We start from the raw sequence: 22626 nt of genomic DNA, 5'->3' as shown, positions 1-22626 counted from the left end.
ACTTTCAGCTTTCTGTCTGGAGTTCTTGCCCTGACTTGGCTCAGTGATGGACTGCACCCTGGAAGCGTTAAGCCAAATAAACCTTTACTTCCCCTAAATGCTTTTCCGGTCATGGTACACATCTAGCAACAGAAATGGAACTAGATCTAATACTATGTCCGTGTCAGCTCCTAATACAGGCAGGAAAAAAAATAAGGTCTTTGTGTGCCAAAAAGTCATTTTAATTATTTATTTCTGTCACATAGCTTAAAAGTCTTTCCAAGCCCCCATTCTCTCATATCCAAAGGATATTTATATTTTCTAATCTTACAATGCTATACTTCATAAATACAATCTATTTATTTAAAATATGATTTATTTTGTCTAATGGTTTAAATTTAAATTATCGTGTAGTGTGAATATATTTTTTAGTGCTTGGAAACCTTTCTCAGGAGCTTTCCCATGCTGGGCAAGCATATTACTAAGTGAGCTGTCATCTCAGCTCTGCCCTATTTTTAAATCAGGAAATTAATTTTTCTGGAGGTACGTTACTATAGATAACAAGAATTTGATATTCAGCTTCCTAGATAATATAGATAGTCTGCAGATAATATAGATAGACAATAATATATATTGTCTACAGATGGGTTTATACTAAAAATTAAAATGTATTCATTTATTGTGCGTGAGTGCGTGCGTGCGTGCGTGCGTGCGTGCGTGCGTGTGTGGTAGGGGCTGACATTTGCCTTTATATGAATGTGGATACCAGCAGGCAGTTTGCAGGAGTTGGAGATCAAACTCCTACAAACCATCATGCTTGGCACGCCTTCACCCACTGAGCCATCTCATCATTAACTCACGCCATCTTTTATTTTATTTTATTTTTTGACATACAAAGTTGCATAAAGCCATTTTCTTGCAAGTGTGTAATGCACCTTAAGCAAATTCCCATTTCAGGGGCTAAATCACTTGCTTAAGAGATTGTTTAAGTATTTATGTATTTATTTGTGTATTTACTTTCTTCTTTACACGTACTTAAAACATCCCTTGAAGATATGAGTAGACATTTTTCGTACTGCTTCGTTCCCACAGCTTTTTATGCTGGGCCGCATCTGTGTGAGAGAGATCTTATGACACCATCCAGCTCTCATTACCATGAACACACCTAGCGTTGACTTTCAAATGAGTTTCCTCAGAGTGTGCCCTAAGCTGGTGTCCTGTAAATCATGGAGTAAACGAAATGCTTAAACACTCTGAGGTTGTAAAGCCCATTGCAGATGCCCAGTGTTTTCGTTTCCTTTCTTGGGGTGTGCATTGTATGCAACGTAAACAATCCAAGCATAATGGCCTGTGGGGTTAACATAGGTCTGCTGGGATTGCTCTTATCCAGTCACTCACTCCAGAGGAAATATCCCCAGCCCTGTGAGAAGCAGGATTCTTGAAGGACGTCATCTTCTATGGAATCTGTGTGATTTATTTTATACCCTGAAGTTACTTTTTTTAAGTTTATTAAAAAATACTTTATTGGCTATAACATTAAATGTGATATTGCATTTCAGAGTTTACAAGCAGTTTTGCGTTTTTATTGCAATTGTAAATATTTAGATAATCTTTTCAAAGGGGTGTCCCCATGTCCAGTTACAAAGGCGACCCAGGAGAAGGCAGGGTGTGGCTGGCAGTTTGCACCTAGGTTCCTTCATGCCACTCAATACATGTTTGGGCTTATATAGAAAGAAAAGTGAAGAACTTTCTGCTCTTTGTGATCTAAGCCTGCTCTGTACAGCTGAAGCTCAGACATGTATAGTTCAGATATTATTAACGTGAGTGCTTAGGGAGTGTTAAATGAACTCTAACAAATGATATTGTGGTGGGCTTTATAATAAAAGGAGCATTGCATCATTTCTGAGATCTCTATCAGTCAGTACATACTGATGATTCATAACTATATAGGCACAGTCTCTAACTTTTGATGATTCAACTTTATAACGGCATCAAAGGATGTAGGCACGGAGTAGAACCTGTTGCTATATCCCGGGCCTGTGCTATGACACACAGCCCTCTCTTGCGGGATGCCAAGCAGCAGTAGCCAGCCACAGCCCCTCAGCCATGTCAGAAATGCCGACCACTGACCCTGCCTTCTGTGGCGCTAGGTTACTCTAGTGCAGTACATACATGTTGGACATGTGCTTCGATGGGCTGCATAAACTGACACTCATCTGTGCTCAGCAGACATAGGGTGGAAAATCTGGCCCGGCTGGTACCGTACATGAAGTGTTAATGTTGAGAAATAAGCCCATTAGCTAATTAAATTAATAAAATGGAACTGGAGTGGGCTAGTCTATGTGGTTTTCTTCATTGCATCTTTAAAAAAAAAAGCCTCACTTCTGGCCAAATAATTTATTTTGATCAATGTATTTTTAATGTATTTCATCCCAATATGAAACTTTTATATGTTTATGATGACAGTTGTAATTTTCTGTCATAAAATTTCTTCTGCTTTTAGCTTTCTGCCTAAATTTGTTTCCTCTGTTTTTGCCTGGGCTGGAGGAAGCTGTGGAACGCTATTACCCAGACAAACCGTTGAGGGCGCCTTCTCTTGCTTTCTTGGGCACCACATTTCATCTGAAGACATGCCATGGGAGGGTTAGAACACTGTGTGTGTGTGTGTGTGTGTGTGTTTCGTGTTTCATCCCTCAACTCTGAGGACAACAGTGACAGAAACAAGTGAGAGACGAGACTGAACTTGCCCTAGATGAACATCACTGTGGTCTGGTCCCTGTCCCCAAGGTCCAGAGAGCCAACTCTAAGAATTCAGACAGTTTAATGTCTGACCACTTGCAGGGCCCTTGCTTCAGTTGTCATTCTGAAGAGTTAAGCCAGGGAGCTGTAAACCCTCATACCATCAACAGATAAGGTCCTGGGCTGGGCTGGGGGGCATCTGCACTCCATGCCTGAGGTCTCTGCCATTGCCCAGCTGTCTTGGAAGTGTCTGAAAGCAATTAAACAAATGCCCTCTTCAGGATTTCACTCTTATACTGAAAGTCAAGTCAGAGACATAGGCTCACACCCATAAGCAAGTGGGCACTGACCTCGCACTTCGTTGTATGGCCATGGACGAGTTGCCGCTTTTAGTGCCAAGACTATTTCTTGAGCCATGGCTAGTGAGAATATGGGAATGCTTTTAAATTGTATAGACACCTGAGTCCATATTGCGTATTAATATGGACAAGCCGTCTTTAAAATAGTCTTAATAAGGCTATTGCTTCTCAACTTGATCTGACTCTATTTGCTTTGAGTGCCTACACAGCACTGAGGTAAGTGATTTTACTAAATTGCCTGGCATATCACTTTTGTAAATAGAGGTAATAAAGCATGTAGCAAACACTTAGGGAAGCACACATTGCCATAGCACAGCTTCCACAAACAAGCATTGGCAGTCTCCTTTCAGATTGTCTGGGCTGTCCTTTCAAGGTTGGCGTTGCCAGAGATATGATCATATAAGATGCTATTGGTGTCCTGTGTTGGTGCCTGTATGCGAACAGAATAACTCTTTTTTCAAGGAAGCATGAAATAGCGACTTTCCAATGTCTTTTCTGCCCCAGGAATGACTGCAGAGAAAATAAAGGGAAGATCTTAAAGGTTTGTTCTAAGGAACACGAGCAAATTGTAGGAGTTATGAGATGTTGTCACTTACCACGTATTATAACGAGATAGTGAAAATATGGGTTAGAGAGAGGGCTCGGTGGTTAAGAGCACTGTCTGTTCTTCCAGAGGACCTGGGTTCAATTCCCAGTACCCACATGGCAGCTCACAACTGCCTCTCACTCAAGTCCTGGAAATAACAACACCCTCTTCTTGTCTTCATGGACAGCAGGCACACAATTGGCACACAGACACACATGTAGACAAAATGCCCATTTATGTAAAATAAATGTAACTTAAAATATATTACAGATAGTGAGAAAAATAATGACATACCACAAAGGACATCTGAAACATTTTATGTTATTATAATATATATATATATATATATGAGTTTCTTTTAAAGTCTTCTAAATTCTAATGTTTATTTCTGGGTCTTCGATTCCATTGATCCACCATTCTGTTTCTGTGCCAATACCATGCAGTTTTTATTACTATTGCTCTATAGTACAGCTTGAGATCAGGGATGGAGATACCTCCAGACGATCTGTTGTTGTACAGAATTGTTTCTGCAATTCTGGAGTTTTTGTTTTTCCATATGAAATTGAGAATTGTTCTGGCAAGTTCTGTAAAGAATTGCATTGGTAATTTGATGGGAATTGCATTGAATCTGTAGATTGCTTTTGGCAGGATGGCCATTTTCACTCTGTTCACCCTACCGATCCATGAGCTCGGGAGATCTTTCCATCTTCTGATATCCTCTTCAATTTCTTCCTTCAGAGACTTGAAGTTTTTTTTCAAACAGGTCTTTCACTTGCTTGGTTAGAGTCACACCAGGATACTTTATGTTATTAGTGGCTATTGTGAAGGGTGTTGTTTCCCTAATTTCTTTCTCAGCCCTTTTGTCTTTGGTACACAGTAGGGCTACTCATTTTTTTTTTTTAATTAATTTTGTATCCAGACAATTTGCTGAAGGTGTTCATCAGCAGAAGTTCTCTGGTTGAATTTTGGGGATTACTCATGTATACTATTATATTATCTGCAAATAGTGATAATACTTGGATTTCTTCCTTTCCGATTTGTATCCTCTTGATCTCCTTTAGTTGTCTTATTGCTCTATCTAGGACTTCAAGTACTATGTTGAAGAGATGCAGAGAGCATGGGGAGCCTTGCCTTGTCCCTGATTTCAGTTGGATTGATTTATTTTTTATGTCTTGATTTCATTCCACATCCATTTAGATTTCAAACTACCCTGCGAAAAGAGAGATTTGTTTAGTTTAATGTATGTACCCTAAGTTTTCTCTCTTCCAAAGAATTCCAAGGCACAAACCTCTGGAAACTATTCCTTTAAAATTAGTTTTAACTAACTAGTCACAACTAGATTACTAGGAAACTGGTTTATCTACAGAGAACCTATTCAAAGTAGTGTAAGATGCCCAAGTGGTTGAGGGCCCTGGCTGCTCGTGCAGAGGACCGAGGTTTGGTTCTCAGCTCCCACACGCCAGCTGACAACCATCTGTAACTCCAGTCGTAGGAGACCCAACACTCTGTTCTGGGCTTCATGGACACTGGATACGTGTGTAGGCGTTCATGCAGACAGAACACCCATGTACATACATGTATATGAACTTAAAAATGGGAAAAGTATATAACTTCATTGTAAAATTCATCCATTCAATAAAATGGAGGCCCCCATTCCCTTGTGCTTCATGTACTCATGAATAAATGTAAAGTGGATTCAGAATAAGGCATTTGTAAAAGCTCTCTAACATTTACATTAATTGTCTAATCTTCCCTCCTTCACATTGAAATATACTCTTGTATGGATGTACCAGATGCAAGAATAAAGAAAACTCCTGCACTCCTATGTCTGCTTTTGTGATTTTTTAAAACCATAGCTGTTTAGCCCAAATCACATATATATGAGCGAAGCATGGTTGCATGTATTTGACAGGAATTACAGATAAAAACAAATAAGATACATTTCCTGTTTTGGAAATGGTAGGACACAGCTTCATTCTGGAGAGTTCTGTGCTGATTTCATAGTCCAGCTGTACAGCGGCCCCCATGTGCTGTCAGGATGGTGGTGGAACAATTTCTTTATTGTGGGGCTGGCTTAGCAGTCGCTAAAATATGGGCTTAGGATTCCTTTCTCTCTTACATACTTAGACACACTCCTTAAAGTCTCTGCGGGCAGCAGTTCCATTTGTCTCTCAAATCGTTTCTTACTTTGGCTGTCTATAGGGTATGTGGTGGCATTTTTTTTCTTGCCAAGCTTTCAGAATACTAGGATAAGGCACAGCCATTAGGTGCTCTCTGTTTGATTTAATCATCTTGATTGGAGGGGATCATTATTATGCTTTCTTCTACTGGGATGTGCGTTTCTTTCTGGATGAACCACAGCTCTCAGGTTGCTTATGAAGCTCTGGATTTGGCATAATGTCACATAATGGTTTCTGCACACAGTGTAGTCAAACAACAGGAAAATCCATCAAAGGAGAGATGTAAACGGAACATTTTTAGAGCACAAGTACAATTTGGCTCATTCCTATGATAGAGGCACCAGTGAGCAATTGCGTTCTCAGTCACCTTAAATGCAATCAAAAGGACAGCGACTCTCTAATTGTGAAATAGCATCTGGACACTTGGGCAAATGGAATTAAAGATGGATTTGGCAGGGATTATTACCTTTATAAAATTAATAGTGTCATGTATTGAGGTACAGAAACTAAAAGCTAGCCCTTTACTATTTTTTTTACAAATGCTTTAAACTCTTTCTTTCTTCTTTTTTTGTTTTTGTTTTGTTTTTTGCCTTTTGTCTTTTGACCCCTCTCACTAACCACATTTCCATGGAAGCCTTGACTACTTTCTATTTCTGAGGCAGTTCTGATAGACGGTACGCCTGCCTGGGTAGTTCTTCAGCCTTTCTTGTGGGAAACGTCTGTGTGTATGTGTGTGTGTGTGTGTGTGTGTGTATGTGTGTGAGTGTGAGTGTGAGTGTGTGTGTGTGTGTGTGTGTGTGCGTGTGCGCATTGCACACACACCACCCCTAGGCAGGATGGGGCTGACTTGATAGGGTCTATAGAGTTCATAGCTCCATTTTGCCTGAGCTGGACTCTCCTTTCTTTGTCTTTTACAAGGATCCCACACCGGTGGCTACAAAATTGCCCAATTCCCTGGCTTATGCTTTGTAGTTTTTTTGTCTTGACCATACTTGTCACAGAGTCCTTTATAGTGCAAAGCTCTGCATTTCCTCTCACAGTTAGCCATGGTCCAGAGTAATGCTTCAGTGTTTGATTTTGGAGTCCCTCTATGGTATTATTGCTGCTATTATGTTAAATTCAATGTAACTTGCCACCTTTCACCCAAAGGCCCCAACATCGAATGTGTGACAAGGATACTGTTGTCTGTGGTCTGTCCCCCCCCCATGGGATGGTTGCTCTTCCATGTAAGGCACATCGGAAGCAGGCTTTTCCCCTGTGAGTGTGCGTGAGCCCACACGTATGAGTACACAGCTAAAGGCCAGAAGTGACTCTCCTTTTGGTTGTTCTCCTTCTTATGTACTGAGGTAGTGCCTGCCGTTCAGCTCTGGCTAATCCAGCTACCTAGCCTGACCCCGGGTTTCCCTGTTTCCAAAACTAGACGTGGGCCGTGGTTGGGTTCTGGGCCACCGAACTCCAGTTGCCACCGTTGCGTGCCAGGCACTTTGCCATCCTTAGCCGCAGGGCAAGCTCTTTTAGACAAGCTCTCAAAGATGGAAGGTGCCATAAGCTTTAGAGTTGGATTAAAAAGTGGCCTAAAGCCGTGCCAGTTCCCATGTCCACGTTCAGGCTCCCAGAGCCTTCTGTGTTTTCTGTAAGTAGAGAGGCTCCAGTGTCTGGTCTACAAAACTGCCTCAGTGACGTGCCGTTAGCTAAAGCATAGGTAATAAGGACACTGCAGACCGCGGGCAAGTCTGCCAGTCTGACGGAGCAGAGACGCAGCCTCCCTTGGACCCAGGCCAGGGAGAGAAGAGTTATATATTATGTGTTCAAGAGTTTTATTTTATATATATCGTCCTTTCTCCAGTTTGAGTTACATTCATAAGGCGTATTCCTTACAAATGTACTTATGAGTTCTTTATTTAACTTAATGTTATCTCAAAAACTAAAACCATATTTTATGCAAATGACTTTATATTGAGCATTATCATTATAAATGAGAAATTCAGATTTTATGACATGTCAAATAGAAATGTATTACAGACCTCCAAAAACACATCTGCCCAAGTTTCTAATAGAATTTAATAAATATTGTACGTAGTTGATAGGAAATTACTCGGGAATATTTGTTAGTGGTTTAATTATGTATGTCTAATTTACCAGCACTGAGCTGCTTTAACATAAGCAGCAGATACAGGGCTGCATAGCACTCTGTTGTGTCATTGGATCTTAAGTTCCACTTTTTGAGTTAGCACCAGCTCTTCCCCGTCACAGGCCTGTGCATGGTAAATCACTTTGAATATGTAACATCCTACACATGTGACCTATTTCCTTAAGTGAGATGATCAGAAATGAAATCACACCTGGGTACAATGAGTGGCCCAAGCCTAGAATCCCAGCACTTAGGGGTGGGTGGGGGGCAGGGGCAGGCAGATCTCTATGAGTTCGAGTCCAGCCTGGTCTAGAAAGTTAGTCCAGGATGGCCAAGGCTCAAAAAAACCAGAAAAATAAAAGAAATAAAGAAAGAAAGAAAGAAGGAAGGAAGGAAGGAAGGAAGGAAGGTAGGAAGGAAGGAAGGAAGGAAAGAAGGAAGGAAGGAAGGAAGGAAGGAAGGAAGGAAGGAAAGTAGGAAGGAAGGAAGGAAGGAAGAAGGAAGAAAGAAAGAAAGAAAGAAAGAAAGAAAGAAAGAAAGAAAGAAAGGAAGGAAAGAAGGAAAGAAGGAAAGAAGAAAGGAAGGAAGGAAAGAAGAAAGGAAGGAAGGAAGGAAAGAAGAAAGGAAGGAAGGAGGGAGGGAAGGAGGGATGGAAGGAAGGAAGGAAGGAAGGAAGAAAGAAAGGAGGGAGGGAAGGAGGGAAGGAGGGAAGGAAGGAAGGAAAGAAAAATGAAATTTCCACATGTAAGTTTATTGGATATATCCAAAATGCTGTTGAATGCTTTTCTTCTGTAGCCCACAAATAGACAGAATCTGCCTGTTTCTTCTGTCTACAAGCAACCCAGTTCTCTCTGTGCACTCACAGTGTTTCTCACCTGTGACATGGGAGATGTGGGGTGTCTGTGGGTTGTTGTCTGTGGGTCACTGTGCATGTTGTGCTGGCTTGAGCTACCTCCAAATCTCCTCTGTGTCTGAGACCCAGGCTGATGAAGTCTTCCTACCCAGGAAATGCTGAAGGCTGGTGGACTCTATCAAGCATTCATTTAGAAAGCTCTGTGGTGTTTTGGCTGAAGCACATGGCACATTTGAGATGTAAACTCTGGGCTTGGAAGTAAACTTCTTTTACAAAGAAGGGAGAGAGCAAACTGCTTAGAGCTGCGCTCCACAGTGCACCAAGGCTTTCATTCCTTGGCAAACAATTAGAAGACACGGATATCAGCACCCCGCATTTGTAAACTGAGTTTCCATTACAATGATAGATGTTGGACATTTTTGCCTGTTTAATAATACTTTCTTTATTCTTTGGACAATTTGTTCTTTGCTATTGGGATTTTGATATTTTTCTCATTGATTTCAAAGAAGTTACTCATCTCAGAAGTTGGCTGTGTCCTTGGGAATGGAAAATGATACGCATCTTTTGATTTTTAGGCTGCATTTTGTCATTCTGTACTTTGGGTGTTATATTGGTTTATTAATCTTTTATTTGTGACTAGTGAATTTTGATCCACTGTTAGTAAGAGCATCTCATTTCTAAAATTGTTTTGGGTTTGTTCCTGTTCCCGGCTGGTAATCTATGGTTTTACTCCTGGACTTACATCTTATTTCATGTGGAGTCTATACCCCTGCTCATGTTTATCATGGGCTCTCTGAGTACAGCAGTTAAATGCCACTGTTGATTTGTGTGGAGAAAGTGTGTGAGTGCATGTGTGTGTGTGCGCTTGTGCGTGTGTGTGTGTGTGTGTGTGTGTATGAGTGTGTGAGTGTGTGTGTGTGTGTGTGTTGGGACTTCTTTCTCTCCTTTGTGTTTCCTAGTTCTTCAGTCTTTGATGCTGTGTGGTTCTAATTTCCAGAAATATAGCCGTTTTCATCAGTCATTTCATAATTATCCTTTATTTTGTATGAAAAAAAAGTTTACAGAACTTCTGTACTTTAAACAGACGTCTCTGTTGTAGTTTTGAATCTGTTAAATTTATGCTTCCCTTAGAAAGAATTCCGTGTTATGAAAGGGACATGATACCAGCCATGTACCTAGGAACTTTTTGTCTGTCCATATTTTCTTTTCCAGAAAGCTTATTTTTATTTTAATTTTGCTTGAGCATCCATTTGCGTGTGTGAAGGGGTTCTCAGAGGCCAGGAGAAGGCACTGGATCCTGAGAACTAGAGGTACAGGCAGCTTTGAGCTGCCCAGTGAGCCGCTAGGACTTGAACCTGGATTTTCTGAAAGAGCAAGCTGTGCCCTTAACCACTGAGCCAGCTCTCTGGCTCCACCTTTCCATACTGTTTTCAAAAGCTCTCTCCAAATAAGTCTTGTATATAAATAAATGAATGTTCAGATATTCTAACTCTAGTGGCACCCCGTCCCTGATAGCGGTGTGTCATTATCTATGTATTAACATAAATGTGGCACTGTGTATTAACACTAATCTGAATTCACATTCTCACAGTGCTTCCGGGACTTTTCAGCTGATTTTGTAATTTATATTTTATTGAGCACGTAACTGTTTCTAAATACTTCAGGTTCAGATATTGGGAAGTCAGATTTCTTCCCCGTGCCCCCAGGAGCATTCTGGGTTACACAATGGGGTTTTGGTTGTTTTCTCTTGTTATAGACAGGCTTCCTGGGGTGGCACAGTGGCTCTACATTTATAGTCAAATGACTTGTGTTCAAATTGTCTTTTTCCCTCTTATCAGTTGTGTAATCCAAAACCAGTTAATTATTTCCCCTGTCCTTTCTTTTAAAATGGTGGAGAAAAGGTAAACAAACGAATCTTTGTAAAAGTTGCAGATCCCCCTTACTAAGAAGCCAGTGGCTGTTTATAAAGTAGGTCATGAAGCCCGTATCCTAACTTGGGTTATAAATTCATTTTTATAAGCTTATTGTTTGATCTTCACCTTTTACCAGTTCTCTACTTAAAAGGGCTTTGGTGTACTCACTCAGGATTATTCTCACAATATTCCCTAACAAAATTCATGGCACAACTTCAATAGAAGATATTTTATTCTTCATGTCAAGAATGACCCAGCTGTGAAGACTAAAATGGAAGCTGGTTTCTTACATTAAAAAAAAAAAAAAAATTTGTTTAATTAACGTGACCTTACATGGTGGCACATCTGACAGTCTTTCAGTTTCTGATCCGGCCTCATGCAAGGTTCATGAGTGAGGGTCTCCAATCGTAGAGCCATTGTTTTAGAGTCAGTTGCATTTAGGCCTACGTTTAAATAAATGGTAATACGCGTTTTACAGCTCAACAGTTCTTCGATTCAGAGACAACTGAGACACAGTAACTATCTTTTCCCCTATCTGTAAATGTGTGTGTTTAAAATTTAAGAATTTAATATACGTAGGCAGGGTTTAAGTTAAAGATCTTGCACCTGTTTGTTGAAAATTGGACTAGTGCATTCATTTGAAAATGTTATATATATATATATATATATATATATATATATATATATTCATTCAAGGTGACTAAGTTTTCCCAAACTGTGTCAGTAACTGATTTTTGTGAAAAATGACACAAAAATAAAAGAAACAGTCAACTTGGTAGTTTTTCATAAGTGGATCCATAGCATTTGTGTTAAAAATCTAGATTTTTAAATATACCATTTGCCTTTGAGAACTTATGATGCTACAATCTTTTCATTTTTCCCTTGAATTTTTCATTTGATGTTTTCAAATTTCAGACTAGGGTATGATCCCTTTTGTGATGCATGTCAGGAATGAGCTACTCCACCTGGGCTGTCTCCATCAAGCTCCTCCCCTCAGAGAGCAGGGCATCCTGCAGAGGAAGAGGCAGGAAGAGCGTAAGAGCCACAGAGAGGGGCTGTAGGACACGGGAGCACAAGGCCCTCAGAGACTAGAGCCACAGGCACGGGGCCTGCAGGTCCGCACCAGCTCCTCTGTGAACTTTCACAGCTATTAGCCTGTTAGTATTAGTCATGGGACTCCTGACTGTGAGGACGGTGGGTCTCTGAGGCTTGTGTCTGCTCTTGGTAATCTTTTCTTTCTGAGCTCTTAGAAGCCTGTTCTTTTCTTTCCAGAGACACATAGGGAGTAGATCTGGAGAGGAAGAAAAATGAGGAAGGAACTGGGAGAAGTAGAGGGAGAGAAAATGTAAAACTATAATCAGTGATATAGTATGAGAAAAGAAATTTATTTATATATTTATTTATTTATTTATTTATTATTTTTTGGCTTTTTGAGACAGGGTTTCTCTGTGTAGCCTAGGTTGTCCTGGACTGTTGTAGACCAGGCAAGTCACGGCAATCTGCCTGCTATATTTTTAATAAATATTTATTTTTATGTGCATTGATGTTTTTGCCTACATAGATGTCTGTGTGAGGATATCACATCCTTTGGAACTGGAGGTACAGCCACCATGTGGGTGCTGGGAATTCTTCTGGAAGAGAAGCTGGTGCTCTTAACCACTGAGCCATCTCTCCAGCCCCATAGCTATTCTTCAATAAAAAGGAAAAAGAAAAAAAAAAGCCTTTTTAGTCTCTTGTTAAATGAGATAATATAATAAAAATATAATTGTACTTATCAGAGCAATAAAATTTCTGAATTGGAGGTGTCAAGGATCAGAAACTAACTTAGTCATGAAATTAGGCCTCATTGAAATCACCCACATGTTCGCAATCAGTTAGGTTTTCATAGTCATTTTAACGTCATTGAATTAGCTATGTTAACGTTAATAGCAAACTTGATTTTCTCGTGTGTGTTGTGTGGACACATGAATGTGTGGTTGTACCTCATCTCAACCGGTCACAGTAACCTGTTGTGTGTATCAATAGTCTTACAGCCTTTCAAACGGCCTAGTCACATGGAGCGGAACTGAGAAGGGTAGAAATCTTATTTCGGGAACTGAGTGTAGAGGAAGGAGTTGAGGGCTGGGAGGAAGGCATGCGACCCTTTCCCGGGGCTGCTGAGTGTTGAAGAACTAACTCATTCTGAGCAGAGTGGCAGGCTCTTGTACAGCAAAGGCCTCCATCTCACCCTCGCTGACTCTCCCCGCTCTGTCAGAGATCAGCACATCAGACATTAACAGGCAACGGCCTCACATACAACAAGTAGCATTTATATGTTACTCAGTCAGTATCCAATCAGAGGACGATAAAGAAGAGAGACAGGTATAATTTGCTTAAAATTCAGCCTACTTGTCCAAATGTTGTCCTGTGAGCCCGGCTTGGGTCTCAGTTCTGCCTTTCTTAGTTACCAGGAAGAAGCCGCATCAAGCCAGGCGTGGTGGTACTCCAGCACTGAAGCTGGAGGGTTGATACAGGTTGAAGATCAGCCTGCACTTACTCAGCCAGATCCTCTCTCTAAAACACAGAGAAAAACATAATAAAACATACAGCGTTGTCCTGCCCCCGCCGCCATGCTCACTGGGAAAACTTTCCTGGGTCACATTTGCTAAAATCGGGTGCAGCTATTCCCTAACGACGAAAAGCCGTGCTGGGTTCGGAGCTGCAAACACCGTGATGGGCCCTGGCTGCCTTCGGGTAAACTTTCAGCACAGAGCACTTCCGAATCTCTTAGCAGGGTAAAAACTCTGCAGCACATGCTGGCAGCCATGAGCGCTTGTAAAGATGTGGCCACAGGTCAGGGGTAGTTTCCCTTCTGGGGGGTTCGGTGCATTCTTCACTCAACACAAGTGTTCTGACCTCTGCCACCAGAGGAGCTGGCACGTCCTTTTCCACACTCGCTGTCTGACACCACGCAGACCTTACCTGTGGCACAAGGAGGAATGATTGTGTGTGGTGAGTGAGAAATATGGGGAAGATAAATTCAGTTGGTCTTACTTTGTCAACTGAGGATGTTTGTTTGTTTGTTTGTTTGTTTCTGGATTAAATGATTTCATTAGACAGAAATTCTATTATAAGAGCAGGCACCGGCAAATCATTGCTATCATGAAGGAAAACCTGCAGAAATCATCCTTAAAGAGAGGGCAACATTACAAGGAGGATTTGTTGCTATCATGGGACAAGAATATGACTCGTCAACCATTTTAATAGAAGTACCAGAAAATTGTCTTAAAGTTAATTACATTTGTTAATTTTGTGTATCACCTCTAGAATGTGTGTTTTCGTGTGTGAGTGTGTGTGTGTGTGTGTGTGTGTGTGTGTGTGTGTGTGTGTTATACAGCAGATGTCACAGCAGAGGTCAGAAGACAACTGGTTAGAATTGGTTCTGTCCTTCCATCCTGTGAGCTCGGAATATTGGACTCAGGTTGTCAGGGTTGGCAGCAGCAGCTAAGGCCTCTTGCCAGTCCAAGTACACGTCCTTTAAGTCAAGATATTTGTGCGAATGGCCTGGCGTTCTCTGCCCCCGCCTTTGTCTAAAGTGTGGGAGTCCTCGTAAGATTGTGACGTCCTCAGCAACCAGGACTTACCTGCTTTTGGGCTTAGCTGAAAGGCATTGGAGAGACTTAAACTTAAATGCCCAAAGGCTGTCGTTAGGTATTTAGGGGGAGGAATAAGACAACGTCACTGTTCTTATTGCTCTCTTTTTACAGCGTCTCCTTTCTTGGTTTACTTTTATTTTCAGACTAGACAAACATTTACTTTTAAACTTCTAATTATGTATGTGCACACATATGTGCATGTGCGTGCAGTTACGCATAGAGGCCAGAAGAGGGCATCAGTTCCCTTGAAACTGGAGTTGCAAGCAGACCTGGGTGCAGGGAACTGAACTCGGGTCCTGTGCAAAAGCAACAAGGGCAGTTAACCAGAGCTACCTCTTCAGCCCCTCTTAACCTGCCTGTTGACAGTTCTAAGCCATGATGTGTTCAAGTATTTCTTATAGGTTAAGAAGGCCTCAAGGAAAGAGCTACTGTTTTAAAGTGATGCCGAGGAAGAAATGTTAAGGTCAAACACGGAAGGCAAGGCTGAAGTGACGATGCCTCCCGGGGTGTGAGAGGGACAAGGGTGAGGTGTTTTTGAAGAACAGGCTCTTCACGTACACCATGTGAAGGCCTCTTGTTCAGACACACCAGCGCTAAGGTCCAAAGCCCTGGAACTTAGGGGTTGTCATCTGTGCGGCTCTCCTAGCGCACATGCAGGAGACGGGGTCAGGTTCGTAGTTCAGAGGTGCTTTTGGAAGGACTCCAACGCTACCAGGCCCCAGCCACTGTGCGGCGAGTTTTCAGTTGTGTGTGAGCCGGTGGCGAGCCTCTGAGGCTCTGAGGCTGTGAGTGGCTCAGCCGTGGGTGTGCGCCGGCTGTGATTGTTTTCGTGAAGCGGATATCCTTGGAACCCAGCATGCAGGGGACTGAGTGAAATTTCCAAAAGTTTGCTGCCAGCCTAGACGACATGGAAGTTGTACTACTCTAGCCTGGACTACAGAAGGAGATGCTATTTTTAAAACAATAATAAAATTACTATAATTATTATTACAGTTAAGTTTATTGCACAGTTTTCTTGAATTCTGTTGAAATCATAGTACTTGGCATACTGATGATAAGTTAACAGGGGTAAAGTGAACGTCAGTGTGTCTCAATCCCTTTATGCTCTGAAATTTTCTCTAATTGTGAGTAGGAGTCCCTCAGTCATGATGTCAGTGTTAACACGGATAGGGCCAGCTACGTAACTAGCTGAGTATCTTCACCTGTTCAAATAACTGACGAAGTTCTATAGGTTTTATTTAGTATGCATCATGTGCTGGTCATGAAACACTTAGGCACTTTAACACTTAGTGCAAAGTAACAACGTTTTTAAGTAACATACTTAATCTTGCACATTGAGTAGCTGGGTTAACATGGTTGCCTAACGGGGCAGATTGTGAGTCATTGTTTGGGATGCATTATTTTTTTCTCTTTTTGTCTGACATTCTAGAGCTGTGGGACTTGTGGCTTGTATAATAGAATTACAATAAAGTGAAACTTTTGAGGCATGTTTGAAAGTACTCATTGTGAGCTGCAGCTGGCTCATCTTGTAAGCTGCACGAGCAGAATGATGAGACAGGAGGACCATGAGTTCAAGACCAGGTTGGGCTCCATAGTAATTCAATCAGACTTATCTTGGGAGAAAAAAAAAAAGAAAAACAAAAAGAGAATGTTTATGGCTATTCAAATATTAAGTACAGTTTTATCATAGTGGGAAGACTTTATAAAATTTAATTTGAGTAAAAATTTCTTGAAAGCCTTTCGGGCCCCATTCAACAGCATCGACCATCTGTTCAGCCATGTTTGGGAGTCGCTGCTCCATTATTAGGTTGCGAGCATCATGTGTAATGGACTTCTCACCAGCTGTGTGCTTTTCACCTTCCCGGTGCCCACGTGTGAACCCTGGCAGAGCGAGTGGTGCCACAGAGGCGCATGCCTAAGCTGTGTGACACCCTTGTGCTAACTGACCCAAGCAAAGCTCCTCCAGATCTTAAAACTGTTAGTTCTCACTGCCAAGATGGGGCGGCCATTTTTAAAAAGGACACCCTTGTCTGCCTGGTTTTCAGTCTGTTTCAACTTGTAACAAAACAACTGTGCAAAAAAATGATATAATTTTTAAAGTGTGTGTGAGTGTGTGTGTGTGTGTGTGTGTTTCTGGGAAACTCACGGCCACTCCTGGCTTTTATGTAGGGATTTGAACTCAGGTCCTCCCGTTTTCATAGCAAAGCTATTGCCCACAGAGACATCTCCCTAGCCCTATAATTAGTTGCAAATCTAAAACTGACATTCAAACCAATTTGCAATTTCTCATATGTTATTTGTGTTTATTTGGCATTTGTATACTTCTTAAGTATGCATATATTACATGGCTATACCAACCAAACAGAAGGTGGGGAAGATCCTTTCTTATTGTAGAGTTGGTTTTGAAAACACTCTTTCTTACCTGTGCTCGTGACCTTCAGGATTAGAGCATCAGAAAGCAGCCAGCGGCAGACGCTGTAGACAGCAGCTGGGGCCATGAGCATCGCAGCATCCTGCCTTATGGCCCTTACCGTCATTCCCAGCTTTATGCTGTCACCATGTCCCCTCTCCTGTCCCTGTTCCCATGATTCTTTTTAACGTACCCTTTCTCTCATTTCAGTATCTCCTCTTGATCCAAGACACAACAATAGTCACTAATTAGAAAAAGAAAAGGTTAAATATTTTAAAACAACTATAACCTTAGAGTTCCTGTGATCATTATTAAGAGAAGAAAATATTATTTTATATACATTACCCATCAGAGCACATTAGCGGATGGGTCTCTTAAGAGATTAAAAAATAGATATTTATGATAAATGCTATGACTTCCTCATTTTTATGGAGAAGTATGTTGGTGTTGTAATAAAAAAATAACTTGAGGCTAATGGCATAAAATAATAATGACTAACATTCTCCCCCCTCCCCAACTGCTGAAATGAGTGCGAGTCATTTTGACACATCCCTGTTAAGAGCTTTTTCAGGGTGGGTCTTGACTCCACAGTGACATGCTCAAATCCTACTCAGCTGTGTGTGTGTTTCTGGATCTCTCCTGAATGGCGGGTCTCATGATTAAGTTATTTTCAACTTTGTCCCCAAATTTCTTAGCTCTGAATAAAGAATAAATATGCCAGCAGGAGTAAAGCAATCCATGATTTTCACTTGGAATATGTGTATGGCATGTCATTGTGTATGTCTGAAAAAAGTAAACTTACTGTCTGCCTGTCGCCAGGATAAAAAAAAGTGGGAGCTAATCAAAGTACGGTGGGGTCAACCCTTGTGGTTTTAAAGGCCCTTAATGTTATCCAGCTGCCAAATAAAAGCGCCTGGGAGGGGGAGGGGGAAGGAGCGGAGGGGGCCGGGGGGGGCATATGGAAAAGCACAGAGTCTGGCTTTTATTTTTATTTTTTTTTTAAGTGAGCTCAGTGCCAGCCTGGACATTGGGTGTGTGGACTATTGAGCCATTGTCCCTCCTATTTCCAGAGGAGCCCCCAGTTAATCACTTCGGCTTTGAAGGGAATTTCCTCGTGGAATTCTCCACAGAAAATCTAATCAACTGACCTGCCCTCTCAACAATGGAAGGCTTTTTTTCCCTCTCTCTCCCTTATTGGGGCGGGCTCTGTAATGTAGCCTTTTGTGCACAATGAACCCTCCCAGTAGGAGTGGATAGCATGTGTGTGAGGACCGTGTGTGGAAAGCACTGTCTTGGGTTGGTGTGTGCCTACTCCTCAGCCGGATGCTGCTGGGCGCGGGGGCAGCCGCCATCCCCCGGTGCCTCTGTAGGTGCCTCTGACACTCCATGTCAAAGGTACATTACCTGATTACCTTCCTCGCCTGCCAGATTTTTATCTAGATAATTGGAACTGCTATGGAGGCTGTGCCTTGCCAGGCAGCTTAGGCTTTGGAGAGCCAGAGTTTGCCCAGCTTATCTGTCCCTGCCTGGACAGAGGAAATTAAAGGGCCCCAGGGCTGGGGGGCACACTCGCTCTGCCCACCCGAGCTCCCCAGCCACTGGGAGCAGGACAGTGCTCAGGTCAGGGTCATCTTCTGGCCGGGGTTTGGGGTTTTCCTGAACTCCTGCACGCTGTGTTTGGCGTGCAGATACCTGCTCTCCTCCATGCCTGGTTTCTGGAGTTTGGAGCTGCAGAAACTTTGCCTGGGCTGCCAGGATGTTCAGAGCACTTTGTGGAAAGCAAGAGCGAGCCCCGAGCCCGGCAGAGTGAGTGACAGCCTGTTTACAGGTTTCCTTGAAGGGGCCTCTGCTATATTTCAATCTGTCAAAGTTGCTTTTCTTCCCTCAGAACAATGCCTGATTGTTGTGTGTGAGTGAGTGTGTGTGTGTGTGTGTGTGTGCATGCGCGCGCGCGCGCACACACACACACACACACCCATGCTTGTGTGTTTCCGTGTGCGCTTGGAGAGAGTGTGTGTGGGGGGGTGAGGAATAACAATTCTTTGTGTAAAAATTGCTGTGACTAATGTGCACTCATTTCGCTTAATTAGTCAATACTCACAGTTTGATTGGGGCTCCGTTATTATAAAGTTATTTTTTAATCAGCCCCAAATGTATTTTGCACAACGATACTGGTGGCGGTGGTGTATGTGTCTGTGTTCTGTGCGTGTGGTGTGACTTTTATTATTTAGAGGAGAGAGAGCATGGGAGCCTGGTTGACTTCCACTGTTCAGTGATGTCCAGGAGAGAGAATTAAGAGGACAGGCGCCGAGGTTGTCTGATGCCTGCCAGCGGGATCGTGCGGCTGTGCAGACGGGCAGCAGCCAGCCAGGCGCTAGAAGTGTACTACCCCTTTAAGAGAATGGTCAAGGAGTCCTAGGAGAGAGAGAGAGAGAGAGAGAGAGAGAGAGAGAGAGAGAGAGAGAGAGAGGAGGGGAAGGGGGAGAGGGAGAGAGGGAGAGGGGGAGAGAGTGAGAAGAGAGAGACAGAGAGAGAATCCATTGGTTTAGAAGGTTTGGACTGACTTGACAGGTTCAGTTGGAGCCGATCATAGGTGGCCGCGGTGACAAAGGGAAATTGTGCTTTTCCAGCATGCTTACTGACCCTGATTTACCTCAGGAGTTTGAAAGGTGAGTACTGTTTGGTTTTTCTTTCCCCCCTAATAGACTGAAGTGCAAACTCTTCCATTTCGCAGTAGTCTGCGAATCCGCTGGAAGCTGCCTCCCCCAGCTTGCGGGTGAGAGAGCAGCTCTGAGCGAGGGTCCCTGCTGCCCGGGAGCTGATTTCTGTTGTGGTCGCCGGACCAAATTGAACTGATTTGCAAAGTCCCCTCCGAGCTTACTGCTAATGTTTTTAGGTTGCGTCGGATCACAGGCAGGAAATTAAATGAACATTAAGCATCTCTCTCTCCTCCCCCCCATCTGCGGCTGCTCTCTTCCTCCTCAGGCTCCCACTTTCTGCCTTCATTGATCCCCCCACACACCTTTTGTAGACGGCCAGCATATTCAGGATCTCTGTCTCCTGTAATTTCTGAAGTGACAGAAGGCTTCGGTGGTGGTTGCAGCGGAGGCTGTTAAATTCCCGTTTGATCCCTCTGTTAAACTTTGGAAACTGCTCGGAAAAGCAGGAGCTTTTGTTGATAGGGGAGAGCCAGGCTGTTGTTTTTATTCCCGAGGAAAATTTAACATCACAGTTAAATAGTGGTGGATGATTCTTGAGGTGTCCGAAGAGGGGAGGGAGGGAGCAAGCAGGACACCCCCTCTTTAAGTTTGGGGGCCACTTTTGTGCTTGTTGTCTGAACTGAATTTTGATAAGCTCCACTCTCTGCTGTGCTGTGATGGGAGGGAGTTAAGTGTATCCCTAATTAGTTGTTCCTGTTTAAGAGGTGCATGCGGCTCCCCTCCATTTGATGCTGCTGCAGGGAACACGGGAGCCCTACAGGATCTCAGCCCTCGTGTCCCTGTAATTATACGTTACAGTTTTTAACTTTGAGTTCTTATCCTAGTATAAGTTCATTTTTTGAACTATAAATAGATTTCTGTTTGCCATTAAAAAGAACTGAAACTTCGTATTCTGTATGGTGAATTAAAAAAAAAAAAAGCTAAAAAAAGCCAGGATGCAAGCTACCCAGGCTTTTTTTCATTTCCATGCGAGCTATACCTTCTGTATAAACATTTGTTGTATCTGACTATGCAATGCAAGCTAGGTGCTAGACCAGCTGGTTAAAAATATGCTAAGTCAAGCTGTTCATCACTCAAACGCCTGAATTTGATATGAAAAGATGAAAAAAGAAAGGACAAAGATTAAAACATTCTGGAACTAAAGCCACAGGAGAGGAAAAGTGTGGAGTAGAAAATAAGCCTTGGACGTGGTCACATCTGAGAGAAGCCAGTGTCTGACCAGGGAATAAGTGTGATCAGCAGTGCATGCCCTCATACTGACTTTCCCGAGTGCTCCCTCCTCGTAATTAACAAGGTGCTTCTATTGGAACACTTTAGAATTAATTTTTTCAAAGTTTTGCCTATTAACTCTTGTGAGCAGTTAGCTCTCCTTTGCAGGCGGAGGCTTGTTTCTGTGTGGATACTGACGTTCACATTGGAACATATCATTGCATAATGTAGCGATTTGTTAGCGAGTGGAGTTTTCTAGCATGTGCAGAGGAACACTTCAATGATAATTTCCCTTAATTGTGATTAGACATTTGCTTATTTATTATTTATCGTTGCAAATAAAACTCTGTCTGATCTGTAACCTGTTAGCAGCTTGTTCTTATAAAGAGGCGGTTACATATTAACAGACCGCAGCCTAGTTCTCCATATAGGCGAGCTGCCTGCTGGGAACTTTATTTGTATTTTTCAATTATCTCCTTTTAAGCCAAACTTTTCCCTGTAATATCCTACTATTCAAATCTCCTAACATTGTATTCTTTTTCCTACTGGTGAGGTTTTTATGTTCATTCTGTACTATCCAGGGGCATATATTTATAGCTGGATAATTAAATAAGCCAGTGATAATCAAATAGTTTGCTCATATGTACATCCTGTGTGTAAACAGTAGTAGTTAAAATAATTTTGAAAAATGTCACACAATATAATATTTTTGATAATTTACCCTGAGGTTGAAATTGGCAATACTTACCAGAATCCCAGGGATCATGACAGTTTGTTTACACTGCATTTTCCCATTTGTCTATTGTCACTCAGACAGAGTAATCATGCAGATAAATACAGTATTGAATATTGAAGTTCTCCAAAGAGAGTCTATAGAGTGGGACTAACATGTATGACCAGGATGGTGAGGTTTGCTTTTTTATTTTTTATTTTTTGCCTTTTCGGTTATTTGCAACTTTTGTTGAATAAGTAGGTCATTTCTATTGACTTAAATTTTGTTCTATTTGCTCACCTGCCATCAGAGTTTTTCACTCAAACTCACTTAGTCTTGAAAAGAATTCCTAATGTCTTTGTGAACGGGCTCTCAGGTGCAGTGGGCCGGCTGCACAGAGTCAGGTACCATTAAAGGTTTCAGTGACTTCTGTCTCTGACGACACTGGGAAAAGGTTAGACATCGCCTGTGATTCTCCCCCCAACAGCAGACTATGTGTGACTCCAAGACCTTGAGGATTTAGGTTTACGTGGAGGGGCAGACCCAGCAATCTCAGGCTGGCAAACAGTTGTTAAATAACTAAAACGTGGGGAACAGTTTCATTGTCTGTGAGAATGTCCAGGAGGTAAGTGGAAGTGGATTTCAGAAGTAGAGAGCATGAAGTTCCCACTTGTGCTGCCTTGCAGCTCCTGCAGGGCTGGCTGCGCAGGATGATTCTCAGGTGCTGGGCGAGCAGGCAGTGCAAGACAGGCAGTGCAGGTCCTAGAGGGTTAGTAGTGAGAAAACCCTTCGTGCCTCGAAATTTATACAAACCGCAAATGGCAGCATGGTGTAAGCATTGGGACTAGCTCTGCTAGCTGCCCTGAGAGTCTCAGAGCGGTCACTGTCCTCCCATTTAACTGAGAGTTTAAGAACAAACATTGTGACTTCAGGGTTTTTTTTAATTATTATTATTCAAAAGTGTCATGATAGTTAAATATGTAACAATTTGATTTAGATCGTGGTGTGACTTTCCTGTGCTGAAGGAGAAGTAACCAGATCTGACACCTCATTGTTTGCACAGCTGTCAGTTTCTTTAATTTGTGTCCCTCTTATTTCTAATAGGATTGTTTCATGACTAAGATAGTTGTAACACTTTTTAGTTGCTGAATTGTTAAATTTCATTGAAGAAAATAAAAGACTTTAAAATGCATGTATTTA

The 22626-nt window shown here is 42.2% G+C and overlaps 1 protein-coding gene across 10 annotated transcripts in view; it reads left to right on the top strand.

Moving 5' to 3' along the window:
* Sox5 (SRY-box transcription factor 5) overlaps positions 1-22626 on the top strand; it is a 915630-nt gene that overhangs the window by 528477 nt on the left and 364527 nt on the right. For 4 of the 10 annotated variants that reach the window (XM_060384465.1, XM_021654231.2, XM_060384467.1 and 1 more), the window contains exon 1: positions 19233-19454. The exons of 4 other annotated variants lie outside the window; for them this stretch is intronic. In XM_060384465.1, coding sequence (XP_060240448.1) covers positions 19417-19454 — 38 coding nt within the window. In that variant the 5' untranslated portion in view covers positions 19233-19416. Of the gene's footprint in view, positions 1-19232; positions 19455-22626 lie in introns of those variants that run through there. 2 more of the 10 variants (XM_060384468.1, XM_060384466.1) reach the window with 1 other exon arrangement.

The sequence above is a fragment of the Meriones unguiculatus genome, chromosome 5, assembly GCF_030254825.1.
Source record: "Meriones unguiculatus strain TT.TT164.6M chromosome 5, Bangor_MerUng_6.1, whole genome shotgun sequence".
In the NCBI taxonomy this organism is placed as follows: Eukaryota; Metazoa; Chordata; class Mammalia; order Rodentia; family Muridae; genus Meriones; species Meriones unguiculatus.
The sequence above is the reverse complement of the archived record's forward strand: the minus strand, read 5'-3'. Positions and strand labels throughout refer to the sequence as shown.